The sequence below is a fragment of the Hyalella azteca genome, unplaced genomic scaffold (assembly GCF_000764305.2).
Source record: "Hyalella azteca isolate HAZT.00-mixed unplaced genomic scaffold, Hazt_2.0.2 contig12323, whole genome shotgun sequence".
Taxonomy (NCBI): Eukaryota; Metazoa; Arthropoda; class Malacostraca; order Amphipoda; family Hyalellidae; genus Hyalella; species Hyalella azteca.
In genome coordinates, this window is record NW_025942283.1 from 84,814 (window position 1) to 100,583 (window position 15,770).

The 15,770-nt window shown below is 40.5% G+C and overlaps 1 protein-coding gene across 1 annotated transcript; it reads right to left on the reverse strand.

The window, feature by feature from the left end:
- Positions 1-3,351: 3,351 nt before the first annotated feature.
- Positions 3,352-15,707, reverse strand: LOC108680922. The gene is made up of 5 exons (XM_018169852.2): positions 15,623-15,707; positions 15,228-15,320; positions 14,664-14,799; positions 7,639-7,763; positions 3,352-4,077 (listed from the first exon to the last, which is right to left on the reverse strand). Exons 1-5 carry the CDS (start codon positions 15,677-15,679, stop codon positions 3,940-3,942), a joined length of 549 nt encoding a protein of 182 aa, XP_018025341.1. The 5' UTR covers positions 15,680-15,707; the 3' UTR covers positions 3,352-3,939.
- Between the last annotated feature and the right edge of the window lie 63 nt (positions 15,708-15,770).

Sequence of the window (15,770 nt, forward strand, 5' to 3'; positions counted from 1 at the left end):
ACCGTTCATGCAACACAGCAGCGGCCGAAATCGAGGCCTCAAACATCAAATGTATGGTAAAGCTTGATAGGAAGAACAGGCAAGTCATCGATTCTCTGGAACAAGCATATGGATTAATCGTTCCAGAAGTGAAAGAAATGAAACCAACGATCGACCCATGCAGAGTCAGGCCACGCAGATCATTTTTTTGGGGGAAACATTGACGCTGTTCGTGATTTCATTGAAAAATATAGGTGAATGACCACAAAATCAGTATCGGACACCCTCAACATCTCCATGGGTTTCGGACATACAATTCTGGTGGGCAGTTTGGGACTGAGCAAGCTCTCCGTTCGATGAGTTCCAATTAAGGCGTTGCGCCCAGATCAGCAGGAGTCAAGGGCAGATCTTTCTATGGAAATTTTGAACAAGTGGGTTGAGAACCCTGAACTTTTTCTTACGCGGATTGTGACCGGCGATGAAACATGGCCCTACCGGTACAATTCCGAGGACAAAACTCAATCGAAGCTTTGGGCTGTTCAGGAGAGAAATTGGGCTCTTCAAATAAAAATCCGAGCGTCTTCTGGAAAGACTGAAATACAGAGGGAATCTTGTTGTAGTTCTCGATTTCCTCGAGAACCACAAAAAATATTGCAACGGTTCATCATAAAGAGATTTTGATAAAATTTACGAAGAAAATCGCTAGAAAACACTCACACATGGCGCTCGGCAGACAGGAGCTTGCTACTCGAATTTCGATGGAAAGTCATTCGGCATCTACCTTATAAGACCGACTTAGCGTCCCCCTACTTCTTTTTATTTTTAAGTCTGAAAAAATAATTGAAAAATTCTCAGCTAACATCAATTGAGGCAGCGAAAAGAGCTGCCAAAACATGGTTTAAATCGTATGCCTCTCAATTTTACACAGATAGACCTGATGGCAGGTTTCGCCATTCACAAAAGTGTATCGACCTAGATAAAGGATATGTACGAAAATAAACCTTATTGCTTTGATCGTTTTTCAAACTGTTGATTTTCCTCGAACTTTTTGAAGTCCCCCTCGTATAATGAATCATAATTTTTCAATCATTTTCCTTCAATACTAGAAGTTTGTTTGATAGAAAAGTGATTCAGTAAGTGGAAATAATATTTTCAGGGGGGTGCTGTAAGTTTCAACGCGTGTACCACATGTGGCGCATGATGCAGGTTGAGACAAGTAGCCGTGTACCATATATGGCGCACGAAGCGGTCAAAGTATTAAGCTGAAGTCTACGGATATATTCGCCATTTGCGCAGTTATACAAAACTTAAGTCATGGTAGTGAAAGTTACCGTAGCGTACAAAGGTATAATATGATATAAACATGTCGGGTGCGTGATAACATTTCTGATTTCGTATTCCGTACCGTCATTGTAATCCGGCTAATAAAACAAGCGGCTACAATTTAAAGACTGGAGAATTTCAACAGAATTTCTTCACGCGAAAGTTTTGTTTATCTTAGTTACTATGATAAGAGATGCTATCAAGAAACTTGATTAAGAGATATGTGCGCGCAGCAAGTTATTATTCCTATTTCGAAAAATCTGCTGAAAATTGTCACACGAAAAACAGGCATTTGCACAATTTAAAAAGTGAATAATTCAACAATCATGTAAGATAAGATCCTCAATTAAAATATTATGGTATTAAAGAATATATATCTTAATTACAATAAAAATATGTTAGAATACGAAGAGAAAGAAAGCTGAAACAAAGCTGTGTAGTATAGAAAGTATGCAAAATTAGTGCGAAAAAAGCCACGCAAACTGAAACGAAAATCTTTATTTACTTCAAAAATTCGCTTCAGAGTTCAAACTTGCATCATATTTGGCTTTATAATCTGGTGTGTAGTTACGAACCGAGAGTACATTTTTTTCGAGTCTCTCATGGTCAAAGTAGCAGTTTGTCACTCATCTCCACAGTCCATACTATACACTAAAGACATTTAATTAAAAACAAATCACAACTCTGTACTCGAACAACTCTCAAAGTGAATTTATGCTTCAAACTGCAGGTTATCTTTACTTCTTTAGTAGGAGACAAATCTCCCTTTATTCAATTGATTTGCATCAGCTAATTCTAGAAAAAAAATGTTATTTGAACCATGAAAGAAATTTGAAGTGTATTATTTTCAATCTCCATCTCCTTCTCCACCCTCTTTCTTCAGGACATCTGACAAGTGCTTCTTGAAGTCGAAGATTTCCAGCCGGGAATAACGGAGATGAATATATAATTCCAAACATCATTATTTACGTTTCTCTTCCACGTTTTGGTCTGCAATCACATAACAAAAAATTTATTCCTCATTAATACCCATGACATAAGTTCCTAGAAATTCGTTGAAAGTGACATTAAGAGATTTGGAATGATGATGACTTCAAATCGATTTCAGATGAAGATTCAACTCATGAACTAGGAAATTTTCTTCTGAAATTACACGATAAACTTAACGCGTTAAGCGCTTAATATGAAACCTCAAATTTTAAACCTAATTCATTTAGTAAGTCATGCAATGCTAAAGGATCTTCGCCACCTTCATGGGATTTACATAAATACCCAAGGTTCTTAGGAATTATGTCTGAATACATGAGGTTATTAGGACTTTATTTTTTACCATATTTTTAAGGAAGAAAGAACTCGCAGAAACTGAACATATGTGACTCGTCCGTCGCTCACATTCATCAAGACTACGTTTATTTAATTATTGCATTGTTAATAATTTTTTTGGTAGATGATTAATCATTCAACAGCGGCTCAAAGTTATTTTTCCACAATAAGTATTTCTGTCTTGGTTATGATATGCTTTTTAGGTCTTGTGAGGATTTAATTGGTACAAAAGCCAGTTGGGAGTTTGAACGAGGGCCGTGATCTTGTCACGCAATAGAGTTAGACGAGAGGCTCTGATTTGATCTAAATAATGCATCAAGTCGGAATTCAAAGAGCTCATATTAAAGAGTCCATCAATTAAAGAGTTCGCCAACTAAAGAGTTCATAAAAAAAAGAGTTCATCAATCATAGATTTCATCAATCACAGAGTTGATCAATTGAAGAGTTCATCAATCACAGAGTTGATCAATTAAAGAGTTCGTCAACTAAAGAGTTCATAAAAAAAAGAGTTCATCAATCATAGATTTCATCAATCACAGAGTTGATCAATCACAGAGTTCATCAATCACAGAGTTCATCAATCACTGAGTTCATCAATCACAGAGTTCATCAATCACAGAGTTCATCAATCACAGAGTTCATCAATCACAGAGTTGATCAGTCAAAGAATTCATCAATCAAAGAATTCATCAATCAAAGAATTCATCAATCAAAGAGTTCCTCAGAATGACGCCTCGACCGCTTCACGGAGATATTGTTTGTTCTGATTCCTGTCTCGCGCAGTTCCCTTCAACCACTGCAGTCTACGGGGGTAGAAGGAAGGTTGAAAAATAAAACACGAATTACAGAAGCGGTCAATTCAAATTAGGATCATCACAAATAAAAACAAATTACCATAGACAGGCTTTCACCTTAGGTGATGGGTGAAGAATAATAAAAGCTTAAACGATAAACCACGTAGACCCAATGAGAATGGTATTCCACAAACAAATACTGGAATAAAGAAGCTGAGAACAACCGCACACGTACCGTAATAGAACTTTAAGGAACCCTACTTGCTAGAATTTAATTCTCATCTAAGATATTTTCATCCGCCATTCGATTTCATCACGAATGCCTGAAATACTGAAACAATTCCTCCTTGAAGCAAAAATATTTTTAACTTTCGCCAGTCCTGGCCTTCGTTTCTTCATGTTCATGACTCAATGGTAAGGTTTTTATTCATGAATTACAAAAGAAACATTACCAATTACGGAAATTAAAATTGGTGGGAAGGCTTTCCTAGTGCAATAATGAACCAGTAGACCTAACTATTCATCGGAGCAGCGGATGCTTCCCAAAGATGACTGGACAATATCCTGAGGCGAGCACTTGCATGAGGCTGCCAGGCTGGACTTCCAGGGCTCGAGTTTGGAAGTTATTGTAATGGACACCCAGGCTCTCCGGGTACAGCTGCAAGAAAAAACATTGAACAATTCATAATTCGAGTTGCAAATAAAAGATTTTCACATTAATGATCAATGCGGATATAAACTATCCAACCCTGACAATCGGTTCCTGAGCATGACATTATCTGTTCATGAGTTCATTATCTTTTAATAGCAAAAGATTTATTCGGGTGGTGGCGACCAGTCATAGATACGTTCACTTGTCACGCCTCCAACACGTGTGGTGACCACTTGTCCGGTCACCGGTCACCTGTGACGCATCCAACACGTGGGGCGACCACGTGTGTAACTACGATAAGCTCGGCGGAGTAATTAAAACCAGTAGATGAACAGTACAGTTATAGCAAAGTTAAGTACTAGTAAGGAATCCTAAAAGCGCTATTTACGGTTTCGTTGCAGTGATGATTATAAGGTGTGCGCATGAGCTCGAATTCAAGCTAAAAAAAATGAAATGACAGGAAAACTTTGTAAAATAAATTAAAAGAACTTAACTTAACCTAATTAAATAAGAGAAAAACTTTGAAAATGAAATTGCCAATAATGCAAAAAATAACCCGAAAGCCTTCTTCTTGTGCGCTAGCTCGAAGGGTAAGACAAACGACGGTATTCCTCATTCGACAGTAGATCAACGAAAGATATCCTCTGATGAGATCAAGGCTAACGTTCTCAATGAGTTATTCAGCAGTGTGTTCACAGATGAGGAATTGAACAACATTCCAGCTATTGAGGAGCGCCCAGAGACAAGAGCTCGAAGTTAACAGGTTTTGAAATACATGAAGCAGAGGATTTTAAGCGCCTTGCCGCTCCGAATTCCAATAAGTCATATGGACGTGGCGGCTTCCATGCAAGACTACTCAAAGAAGTAGCAACCGTCCTGGCCGGCCCTCTAACAGTATTCTTCAAAAAAAAAAAAACCTTGAACGAAAGACCTCTGCGGCAGATTAGAAAGAAGCCCAAGCGATAACTTTGTTCAAAAAAGGTGACATGAGTAGCCCCCTGTAACTATCGTCCTGTCTGTCTCACAAGTATTGTTTGTAATGGAATCTGTTGTGAGGGATAGGATTTTCGATCACTTGACTGTTAACCATCTCTTATCAGTTTTTTAGCATGGTTCCTACAGATCATGCACCACTAACCTCTTGCCTACTTTGAATGAGTGGACTCTCCAGCTTGATGAAAGTGAGCCAGTGTATGCAGTGTACCAATTGATTTTGCCGCCATGGCATTTGATTGTGTTCTGCATAAGATGCTGTTGCGTAAAGTGAAGTCTTCGGGAATAGTAGTAAATATGCTTCTATGGATCAGGGGATTTTCTAGCAGATAGACTACAAATTATCAGTATTAACGGAACAGTGTCAGACAAGATTTAAGTGCGCTGTGGCGTGCCTTAAAGAAGCGTTCTTGGGCCTGTTTTATCCATTGCTTCTATAAACGATCTGCCAGAAGTAGTGTCTAACGGGTGCTCTTATATGTATGCTGACGACATGAATGTTTATAATAAAGTTAAGGTTGCATCCAACAAAGTGCAGTTGTAAGGTGATCTTGATAGTTTAGTTAACTGGGCTGATACGTGGTAGCTGCGTTTTATTTTTAACAAGAGTATAGTACTTCACCTCGGGAAGAACAATAAACGGAGAGATTACAGTAAGAAGAGACATTATTGCAACGAGAGAGTAATGATTAAATAGTCTACCGTGAAAAATATCTGGAAGTTTATGTCAACAAGGAGCTGAATTTTTCTAGGCATATTGAAACGCAATTTCATAAATCCAAAAAGTGCTTATAGAAAGATAAGACGCTCATACGAGTTCCAAGATGCAAATGCGATGAAACTTTTATTGGTCGCTGTCGTGCGCCCAAACCGAGAGTTTGGAAACGCCGTGTGGTCACCTATACTTGATAAAAATTTAGTCGAGAGTGATCAATGTCGTGCTACACCGGTGGTTCCAAAACTTTTTCAGCCTGGCACCCCGTTTGGCTCCCCAGTGAATCTCTAGCGCCCCCCCCCCGACAGACACGTATAAAAACAAACGTCTCTTTCTTGATATCTAGTAGGCTACAATTTTGAAAGAGAAAGGTTAAATACATATGTGTATTTCACAAATAGAGCCCTATTTAGTAAACAATATATTTTTTAAAACTGTTTCAGCACTAAAATTCAAGACGGCTCGGACAAATTTACGGCCGAAGTCGTGGCTAGTCACACAGCCGGTCTCACGACCAATCTTCAAATTCAGTGACCAAGGAACATCTCCCAAACTAATTAACTCCGCTCGTTAAAACTTGGAACACGTATTCATTAGGACCTAAAGGTGATGTTTAGCTCGTGAAAAAATTATAAATTTCACTTTCATTCGGAAGTAATATATGGCGATACGGGCCGAACTTCGCAGTGATCAAAGAATTTCTTTCAAACTACTGAACAGATTCGAACGAAATTTTGAATATAAATTCCTAACTACCAAACGGTGATTTTTAGCTCGTGAAAATTGATTCGAGTCGGAGTCATGTTCTACACGTGTTGTGTACAAATCGTCAAACAAACGTACAAGCTTCTGACTTCGACTTCGCGGACTGCCGCCCCCCTACTGCCCCTTTCTTCATCACCGCCCCCTCCCCCCCAGATCTTTCCACCGCCCACAGGGGGCGATATCGCCAACTTTGGGAACCACTGTGCTACACAGATACTTCCAGCCTCGTAGGGAAATTCTTATGTAGAAAGATTAAAGATTATGAAGCTTCCAATCCTGTTATCGACGTCTGCGTGGCGACGTTACTGAAGTGCACAAGTATACTACTGGTTTATACAGGTCAAAGAAGGATTATTAGAATTTGAAACAAGAACCAACACCAGGGGCTACAGTTATAAAATAAAAAATCTGCGGTGCAATTCATTCACGCGACAATATATAAATATTTTTTAATATTTATATATTTTTTGACTTGAAGCAGGAGGGGCGTTAGTGATGCAGGATCCTGCGCCCCCTCCTGCCGCAGGATCCTGCATCACTAATATACGGAACACTTAAAATACCTAGCACCCTACCGAACTAGTAGAAGCACAGTAATGATGTAAAACCAACGTCAGTTGAAAAGATCAGGTCAAAAATAAGCCTATTTCTTCAACGCCGAATGAGTATAGCTCACAAGTATATGTATCGGTGTCGCTTCGAGACACCGACATGTGGAACAGCTTCTCTGATGACATCGTTGACTCTCCCAGCATGAACGCGCTCAATAATAAATTAGACAATGCTATGCAAAAGCATATGTTCAGTCTTAAAATACCTAGCACCCTACGGAACTAGTAGAAACTCAGTGATGATGTAAAACCAACGTCAGTTGAGAAGATCAGGCCAAAAGGCAACTTTTCTCAGATCTGTGGACAATTCGCGGAAAAGTACATGAATCGGCAACAGGCCTAAACAAGCCTATTTCTTCAACGCCGAATGAATATAGCTCAAAAGAACATAGTTCATAGGAATAAATGCCACACGAATAAAGCTTATAAGAATTGAGCTTACAAGATTATATAGCTCACAAACAATCACCTCCCAATACTCACCGTTTCCACGGGCGGGAAAGTTTCATTCTTTTTCGGGCTCTGAAAGAGATACTTTGTCCGACTCCAAAGCACAGGCAAGAAGACTGGAAGTTTAAGAGCAATCCAGTCACATTCTTCTGCGTGGTCTGCTCAAGACAGGACAAATACTGAAACATTTACAGTAAGCCAGTGGCATTCTTCATTTTAGTCTGCTCTAGTCAGAGGACAAATAATGTAGACCTCGGAGTCACACAGTCGCGTTCCTCAGTGTAGTCTGCTCATGTTTATTGGGACTATTCCATGAATATATCAACAAAACTTTCAGTTACCCCAGTCTTTAGCAAATGATCTAAAGAAAAGGACAAATTAAATGATGAATAAAAACGTATAATAATCAAACTTCAAATGCTAATAATTCAACCGCGTGGTCCTTTTAGCTTATTCTTATTTCTTAATTTTTCTTACTTATTCATACTTTCAACTCAAGATTCGGATTATTTCTAAGAAAATGCATAACTTGTATTAATCTGACTAACAAACCAAGATACGACTTGACCGGTAACGCATACAACAAATAAATAAAACACCAATTAAATTAATATTCACAATCATCTATAAAAACTGCCATAATTTCAACACAAAAGATTAACGCACAATAATAAATTTTAGTACTAACGTTTGTGGCAGATCAAGCGGCATTGACAAGGTACTTTGCGTGTCTATCCGAAGTGACGTATAATAGTTAACACTGGACCGTAATGAAAATACACGCAACCTAACTATTGATAAAACAGTTTTTGCATAGCGATCCATAACATCGGCCCCCACCAAGTGCACACTATCGCACTTAACAATCTTTTATATATATTTTAAAGGGTGATCATGACTGAAACTTGAAACGTGAATCTACGATTTAACGTGAAGAAACATCTTCTCTATAATAGATGTTATTTACAATTTTATTTTACTCTAATACATGCTAATTTTCTTAATATCCTAGATGATCCACATGTTAGTTACAACAAGAAAAGACCTAACATTATAATTATCGACTTCAATAGAGAAATATTCAAAATCTGGACTCTTGAAATAGAACGACCAATACGGGACATTTGAAATATAGATATTACAACACTTCTATTTTACACAAATGCATAACACTACTCTCAAACTAGGTTTACTCTGTTCTATTAATAATAAGCTCCTCTAACACTTTTGCCAACATATTACTGATGTCGAAGGTTCTGTCACTCCTTCATTATAACCTCTGATATCTTCCCGCACATACTTCAGCCTTTAACGAATTCATCCTCGTCATTTCATGCGCCATATATAAATCACCCGTGTAGCCTGTTTCAATTGAATCTGAAATGTTCGTTGACCAGCTATTGTCAAAACTCGCGGGCACAGCGTAATTAAAAGCCGTGTAACTTAACTATTGACAAAACAATTATTGCATGACGATAACCAATAAGGTTAGAGGCGGATTATCAGCGGCCAAGAAGCTGACCATTGCCGGCCACCCCTGACCCACCAAAGAATTTCCACCTCATTTATGGTATATCAGGTTATCAGTATATTTAGTCCATGTGTCGCCTAAAAACATTATATTTTGTATTAAATGATAATTTTATACAATTATACAACAACAGAAAAGAATGAAACAGCTAATTTTCAAGATTGTAGTTGATGGCCTTATCAGAATAAAATACTTTGATCACTGGTTGATACAGGAAAAAACGATTGCCCGTTATAGGAATGTCCGACTCATACAGTAATATCCCCCATACGATAGATTTGTCTATTAACTATATATTATTACTGATATTTTTTTTAATCATCAGCTTTCCAGTGCTATGATCGGTAATAAAAAATGAATGATCTATGAAATTTTGCTAGAATTAAATAAATATGAGTGAAACATGAAATGCATTAGGGTCTGCTTGAAGTCATAGGAAAAGTGCGAATTTGGCATTTTTTAAACAGATGTATATATAATACTAAATTTTACAAAAAATTACCGGAAAATCACTAGAAAATTCTTTAAAATTTCCAAAATTTGATAAAAATTCTTGGAGAATTACCTGAAACATATGAACGTCTATTAAAAATAAATGTGAACCGGACTAAATGTGGACCGGAAACAATGGAAGATTGTTGACAAATTTGAAAATTTCCGATCAACGCAAATAAGAAAAATATGCATTTAAGTGTAAGAAAATGTTCACAATATTATGTCATATGTACGAAAGTATACAAAATAAATATGGTTGATGTATGTGTAAGCCCTAGGCGTAGGCAAATTTTCGATACTCAAGTTTCAAAGAATTTTATTGAAAAATCTTGAAAGCATAGTTTCTGCATGTATGACGTAAGAAATATTAGTTATCTATAAGAAAAACAAATATAAGCGAAATTAAATACAAGTAATTCAAAAAAATATCATATCAAAATCAATAATGAAAGACTAATAAATTGCAGCACTAAACTCACCGAAGTACTTTGCCACTAAAGGAAGTTTGAACTATGAATGACAAATTAATCTCCTGGTAAACTTCGGTCGGACGACTGAAGGTCAGGAAAGACTACGTACGTGAATCTTCCACGTGAAAAATTGCGATTACAGTAAGGATATTTTTAAAGAAATGTAAGTTGAATTAATGAAAATGGATCACAAGATGAATGTATGAAATTTTAGTAAAATATATGATGAGTAAAATATATATGATGTATATGATATGAGTAAAATATCTGGAAGTTTATAAATGTCTCAAAAAACTCATGAATAATCACGATAACTGTTTTAAGAACTTTTAAAACAATTCATTCCACACAAATAAGTTAGGAACAGCAATAGTCACGAGTAGTGAAATAACCGGACACTGAAAATCCTCCGTTGGAGAGACAGATTGCTCAAAAAGACGAAGAAAACCGGAAGACAGGATATCCACGAAGCATTCATGTCACTAAAGAGATAAGTGCAGCAGAGGTTGAGTCCAGCAGTTCCATAGAAGCATTCACACCAGCCGTGCAAGGCACAAGCTTTGCTCACGGTGTGAAGGCTTTTATTGAAATGCATTAACCCTCTACCGCCGTATGTCACTCTCCGGGAACATAACTTTTAAATAAAATTCTATGTAAACTATTTACTGTAGCAAGCTGAGAAGATTTGTACGCAACAGAGAATATTTTAAAGTTTTCGTACGTGGCGGTAACCATTAGTGCCAGTCATTTTGGGCTCTCTAGCACCGTATCCTTCCTGGGAAGTATGCTTGTGACATATTGCTCCGGTTACTCATGTCAGGCGGCAGAGGGTTAAAGAACATAGGACTGGACAGTGACTGGCATTTTCCCGGCAACTTGCACGGCAGTATGGTGTGAACCCGGCCTAAATCTAAACATAATGAAAATCCTCGTGTCTCGCCTCTCAAAGAAGCATGAAAACTTGTCATGAACAAAAAATACTGAGCTGACAACCGTCAGTTTCAGTTCGCATTCACTAGTATTTCTCAGAAGAATAGTTCTAGACGAGATGCCTGATGTCACCGCAGGTTACAAATGCAATATTTGGAAGCAAAAACCAACGCGGATGCAAAAAAGGGAGAGACTGTCAATATTACCATCCGTGTTGTGCTGGAATACTATCAAAAATGTAGTTTGCAAACGAGATTCCTGTCGGTTTCACCACCTTAAACTCAACCTGCACTTGAGTGGTAATGCCGAAGAGAGACGTGACCCTGATAGTTCCTCCTCGGAACACAGGATAGATTATACTGCCAAACCCAAAACATGAGAAAGAAATTACATGGTTAAAAAAATCAGTTCTGGGATGGACGAATCTATCGAAATCAAAGGTACAGAGCAGTTCTAAAAATTTCCGCACCGGCCAACACAACCTACCGGAGTGAAAAAGAACAAACAGGACTCGATATCAAGCGCAGCCATTTTTTAGGCCTACAGAGGCAAGTAGATCAGATTCAACAACAAATGCAGCAGCTGTTGACATTGCACGAACAACAGCAGAAATCACAGCAACAGCTGCAGAGCCAGACCCCTGGCAGTGCAGTGTTACAGCAACTAAGGACGCAAGGAAGGGAAGAGTCTATTATCATGATAGCTAATATAGAGGGGCTCTTCCCAAGAAGAAAACGCCACAAGATCGGCGTACTTAAAGAAATTGCTGAGACAGAAGGAATAATCATGCTTGCCTTAACCGAGTCACACCTAAGAGAAGATATCCAAGATTGAGAAATCGAGATGAAAGGCTTTCAACATTACCGAGCAGATCGAAAAGAAGGGAGAAGAAAAGGAGGCGTTATAGTCTACCTCAAAAACTTCTTCGCGGCAAAAACAGTTCCCCTGCATTTAGGCTCCAATGGATATGTGGAACACGTTATACTATACATTCCCCATCTCCATCTGTGCATAGCTATCGTATACCGACCACCTGACTGCCCGCCTGAAAAATTCAGTGAAACTCTCGATAGAATAGAAACAGAGGTTGCCAACTTAGGTGAACCTTCCCCAAATATTGTGGTTGCGGGAGATTTTAACCTACCACACATACGATGGCCACACTTGGACTGTGCAGAACGGCGCAGAAATCAAAAAATCGAAGAGAAGCGACTCGTTCGCGATCTAGGAGTGTTGATGAACAATCAGGTCAATTTGGGTGATCACATACCGGCAATAACCGCAAAAGGTAGACGACAGATGGGGTGGATCTGGCGGACGTTCAGAACGAGAGAAGCGGAACCGATGATCACACTCCAGAGCCCTTGTAATACCTATCCTTGAATACTGCTGCCAGCTCTGGACTCCGTTCACACTAGGCGCAATACGGCAACTGGAAGGAGTCCAACGAACCTTTACTTCCAGGATCAGAGGGATGAAGAGTCTGTACTCACTGCAGAGGAGACGGGAGAGGTATGTCATTCTGTACACATGGAAAATGATAACCGGAATGGTGCCAAACTTCGAGAGCGAGACATTCAGGATTCAGACATATCACAACGAGAGAAGGGGGAGACTGTGCAAGATCCCTCCCCTGCGTAACAGATCCGCAGTCAGATTTCAATCCCTGCGGGAAGGATCGCTTTCCGTGGCAGGGCCAAGGCTGTTCAACGCCCTACCAAGGGATCTAAGAGAGGGGGAGTTCACCCTGGAGACCTTCAAGAGACAACTAGACGTGTTCCAGAGCGCAATCCCAGATCGACCTCCCCTGCAACACTACCAGTGGCGAGAAGCAAGCAACAGCATCGTGCAGCAGGTGGCCCAAATGAGGGCGGATGAACGATAATCAGAGGCGGCGATCCAATGTGGCCTAGGACTGCTGTCTCAAACAAATACTAAGGATACTAAGCAGGACGCCCACAGACGGCTCTTGGATTAGTTACACATGTCGAGGGCTGGTGGTGAGGAGCTGCTGCGTAATATTGACCTCTCATAGGCCTGTGGCCTGGACGGGATCAGCCCACGACCAAGTGTATTGAAGAGGTTGAGGACAGAAGAAGCCCCATCGCTCACCCTGCTGTACCAGACGTCCCTTGACGCTGGAGTTATGACTGCGATCTGTAAGATTGCGCACGTGTGCCCTGTTTTCAAGAAACAATAACGTCACTATGCTGAGAACTATAGACCTGTTTCGCTGACGAGTATCCCCTGTAAGCTCTTGGAGCATCTACTCATCAGTGAAAGAATGGCACAATATGAGGAGCACAAAATTCTCTGTAAAGAACAGCATGGCTTCCGAAGAGGTCCCTCATGTGAGAATCCGTTGCTTGCCCTAGTGGACGAGGTATCGAAGAATCTCGAGCAGGGATTCTCGAGAAGGGAAAGTGAGGAAACGCCGCTTGACCCACGAACTCTACCACTCTGGTAGAGTTTGCCTGGATCGGAAATTGCCGCCTGGATCAGCAATTTACTATGTGACAGAATGCAGTCTGTTTGGAAAACAAATTGAAGCCAAAGTTCTTTACATTGGAACCGGGGGTTCCTCAGGGTTCTATATTGGGTCTTCGCTTTTTCTATTGTATATGAGCGACCTTCCGGACGGACTCTCCTCCAGGGCCAAGCTTTTTGCCGAAGACACTGCATGCCTCAAGGCAATCGGAATAGCCGATGTTCAAGATTCCATACTGGTGGACGTGAACGTCTTCTAGCGTGTTAACAGCGACGGAAGATATCTTTCCACCATGAAAAATACTCCACTGTCCATTTGACTCGCCAAAGGACCAGAAGTGTGGGCACCTGCTGATGGAAGCAACCCAGCTTAAGTACCTCGGGGAAACACTTTCCAAGGAGCTGGAGTGAAAGCCCCCACTTATCCAACATGGATGACAAGGCTAACCGTACCTTGGGCTTCATTAGACGAAATCCAGCAATGCAGCCGCCTATAAAGCATTAGTCCACCCCATGCTGGTGCACGCCAGTTGTGTATAGAATCCTCATACAGCAGAAGATATTACCACCCTCGAAAGAGTAAATCGTGGAGCAGCGCGATGTGTCTCTCATCCTTTCCGCTGGACTTCCCGTGTGGATAACATGCTCAACGACATGAGATGGCCAACGTTGCCAGACAGACGAAGGCTTGCTAGGCTTGCCATATTTTACAAGATCTGCAACAATTTAGCCACCGCTTAACCAGCCTTCAGCCGGACTAATACCGTCAGATGACATTTTTCACTAAAACCATATCAGAATGGAACCAACTTCCTACGGATGCAGTCTCGGCGCCATCCTGGGACGCATTGGGTTGGCCACCTGAATGAGGGCCAGGGTTGCCCTCATTCTCATTAAGGTTTAATATAATGGATAAATTTAGGATGCAATAGTAACTTAAGTGTAGCAGATTAATCAGCTTGTTGATGTTGGTCACCTACAGCAAATAAGAGGAATAAAGTGCATCGAATTCTGAGCAGGTAAAACATGACGACTCGATGCACGGCGCGGCAGAGGATGGTTTATTATTGGTTATACGCGGCAGACAGGCGAGCAAAATGACATTCATTAGAACTACAGTTGTTGTTGTAGTTGGGTTGCATTACCAGGTTGAATCGGTTGAGATGTTCGGTTGTTCGTGGCGTTCAGCAGATCATCTAAGCCGACGGGAGTTCGGTCACATCCAAGTTGTTGCGCTACGGCTGTCATGGCACCCGGCCCGTTGGCGGCATAAAGTTGGTTCTGCAATCACAAGTGAAAAATGAGCCTTTTCACATGTATCAAGTCACAAGCTCGATTTTTTTACATCTTATATTATTTCCTATAACATTGTTAATAATATATTATTATAGTTCCCGTATACCTATTAATACAGTCTGCACTTTCACTGGGCTAAGATTTCAGGCGATTCTTAAGCCAGCCACAGACTCCTCCTACGCACATACTGGTTAAAACATGCCAAGTACGACCCCACCTGCCCTCACATTATAGTTGGCTGCTATGTGCCGCATGACGCGCACGCTAGGCAACATGGCCCAACATGCCCTCACAATATAGTTGGCTGCTATGTGCCGCATGGCACTAAGCAACATGGCCCAACATGCCCTCACATTATAGTTGGCTGCTATGTGCCACATGACGCTAGGCAACACGGCCCAACATGCCCTCACATTATAGTTGGCTGCAATGTGCCGCATGACGCTGAGGAGCATGGGGTGCTGGAGCCGCATGCGGTATATGCCGTTGGCCAATGAGACGTCACTCTGAAAATATGGTGGCACGCTTTTTTATTTTATTTGTTCATACATAATTCTATGAAGTAAATATTATTTTTACGAAGATCACTAAACTCGCCACAATTGGCAGTATCATGTTTGTTTGTGGGCACCCGCACAGCCAAGCAGTCACATGCTGAATGCAGCTCTGTTATATATGCTAAGAAGTTACATGAAATTCTGCGGTTTATATACATTCACAATTGGTTGATTGTTGACACCTGCAGGGTAATGAAGTTACATGCTATATGCATCTGTATTTCATGTATAATGTCTTGCGTTCCGGGCACCTCGAGGGAGATGAAGTTGGTGACTCCCACCGGGGGGCGCAGTGCGATGATGTCCATGTCCGAGTACAAGCCCCCGAACTTGTACACCATCGCCAGGCCCCAGGCGGCTCAAGTCGCTCAGGTTGTGGATTTTGTGAGCTGCAAATCA

What these genes read in the sequence shown, in the direction of transcription:
- LOC108680922 (XM_018169852.2), bottom strand. Translation starts at nt 15,679, where the DNA reads ATGGACATCATCGCACTGCGCCCCCCGGTGGGAGTCACCAACTTCATC. An exon ending in CCAACTTCATCTCCCTCGAG is followed by an intron (nt 15,321 to 15,622) that starts GTGCCCGGAACG and finishes CCATATTTTCAG; the next exon opens with AGTGACGTCTCATTGGCCAA. An exon ending in ATCTCAACCGATTCAACCTG is followed by an intron (nt 7,764 to 14,663) that starts GTAATGCAACCC and finishes TGTCTTGAGCAG; the next exon opens with ACCACGCAGAAGAATGTGAC.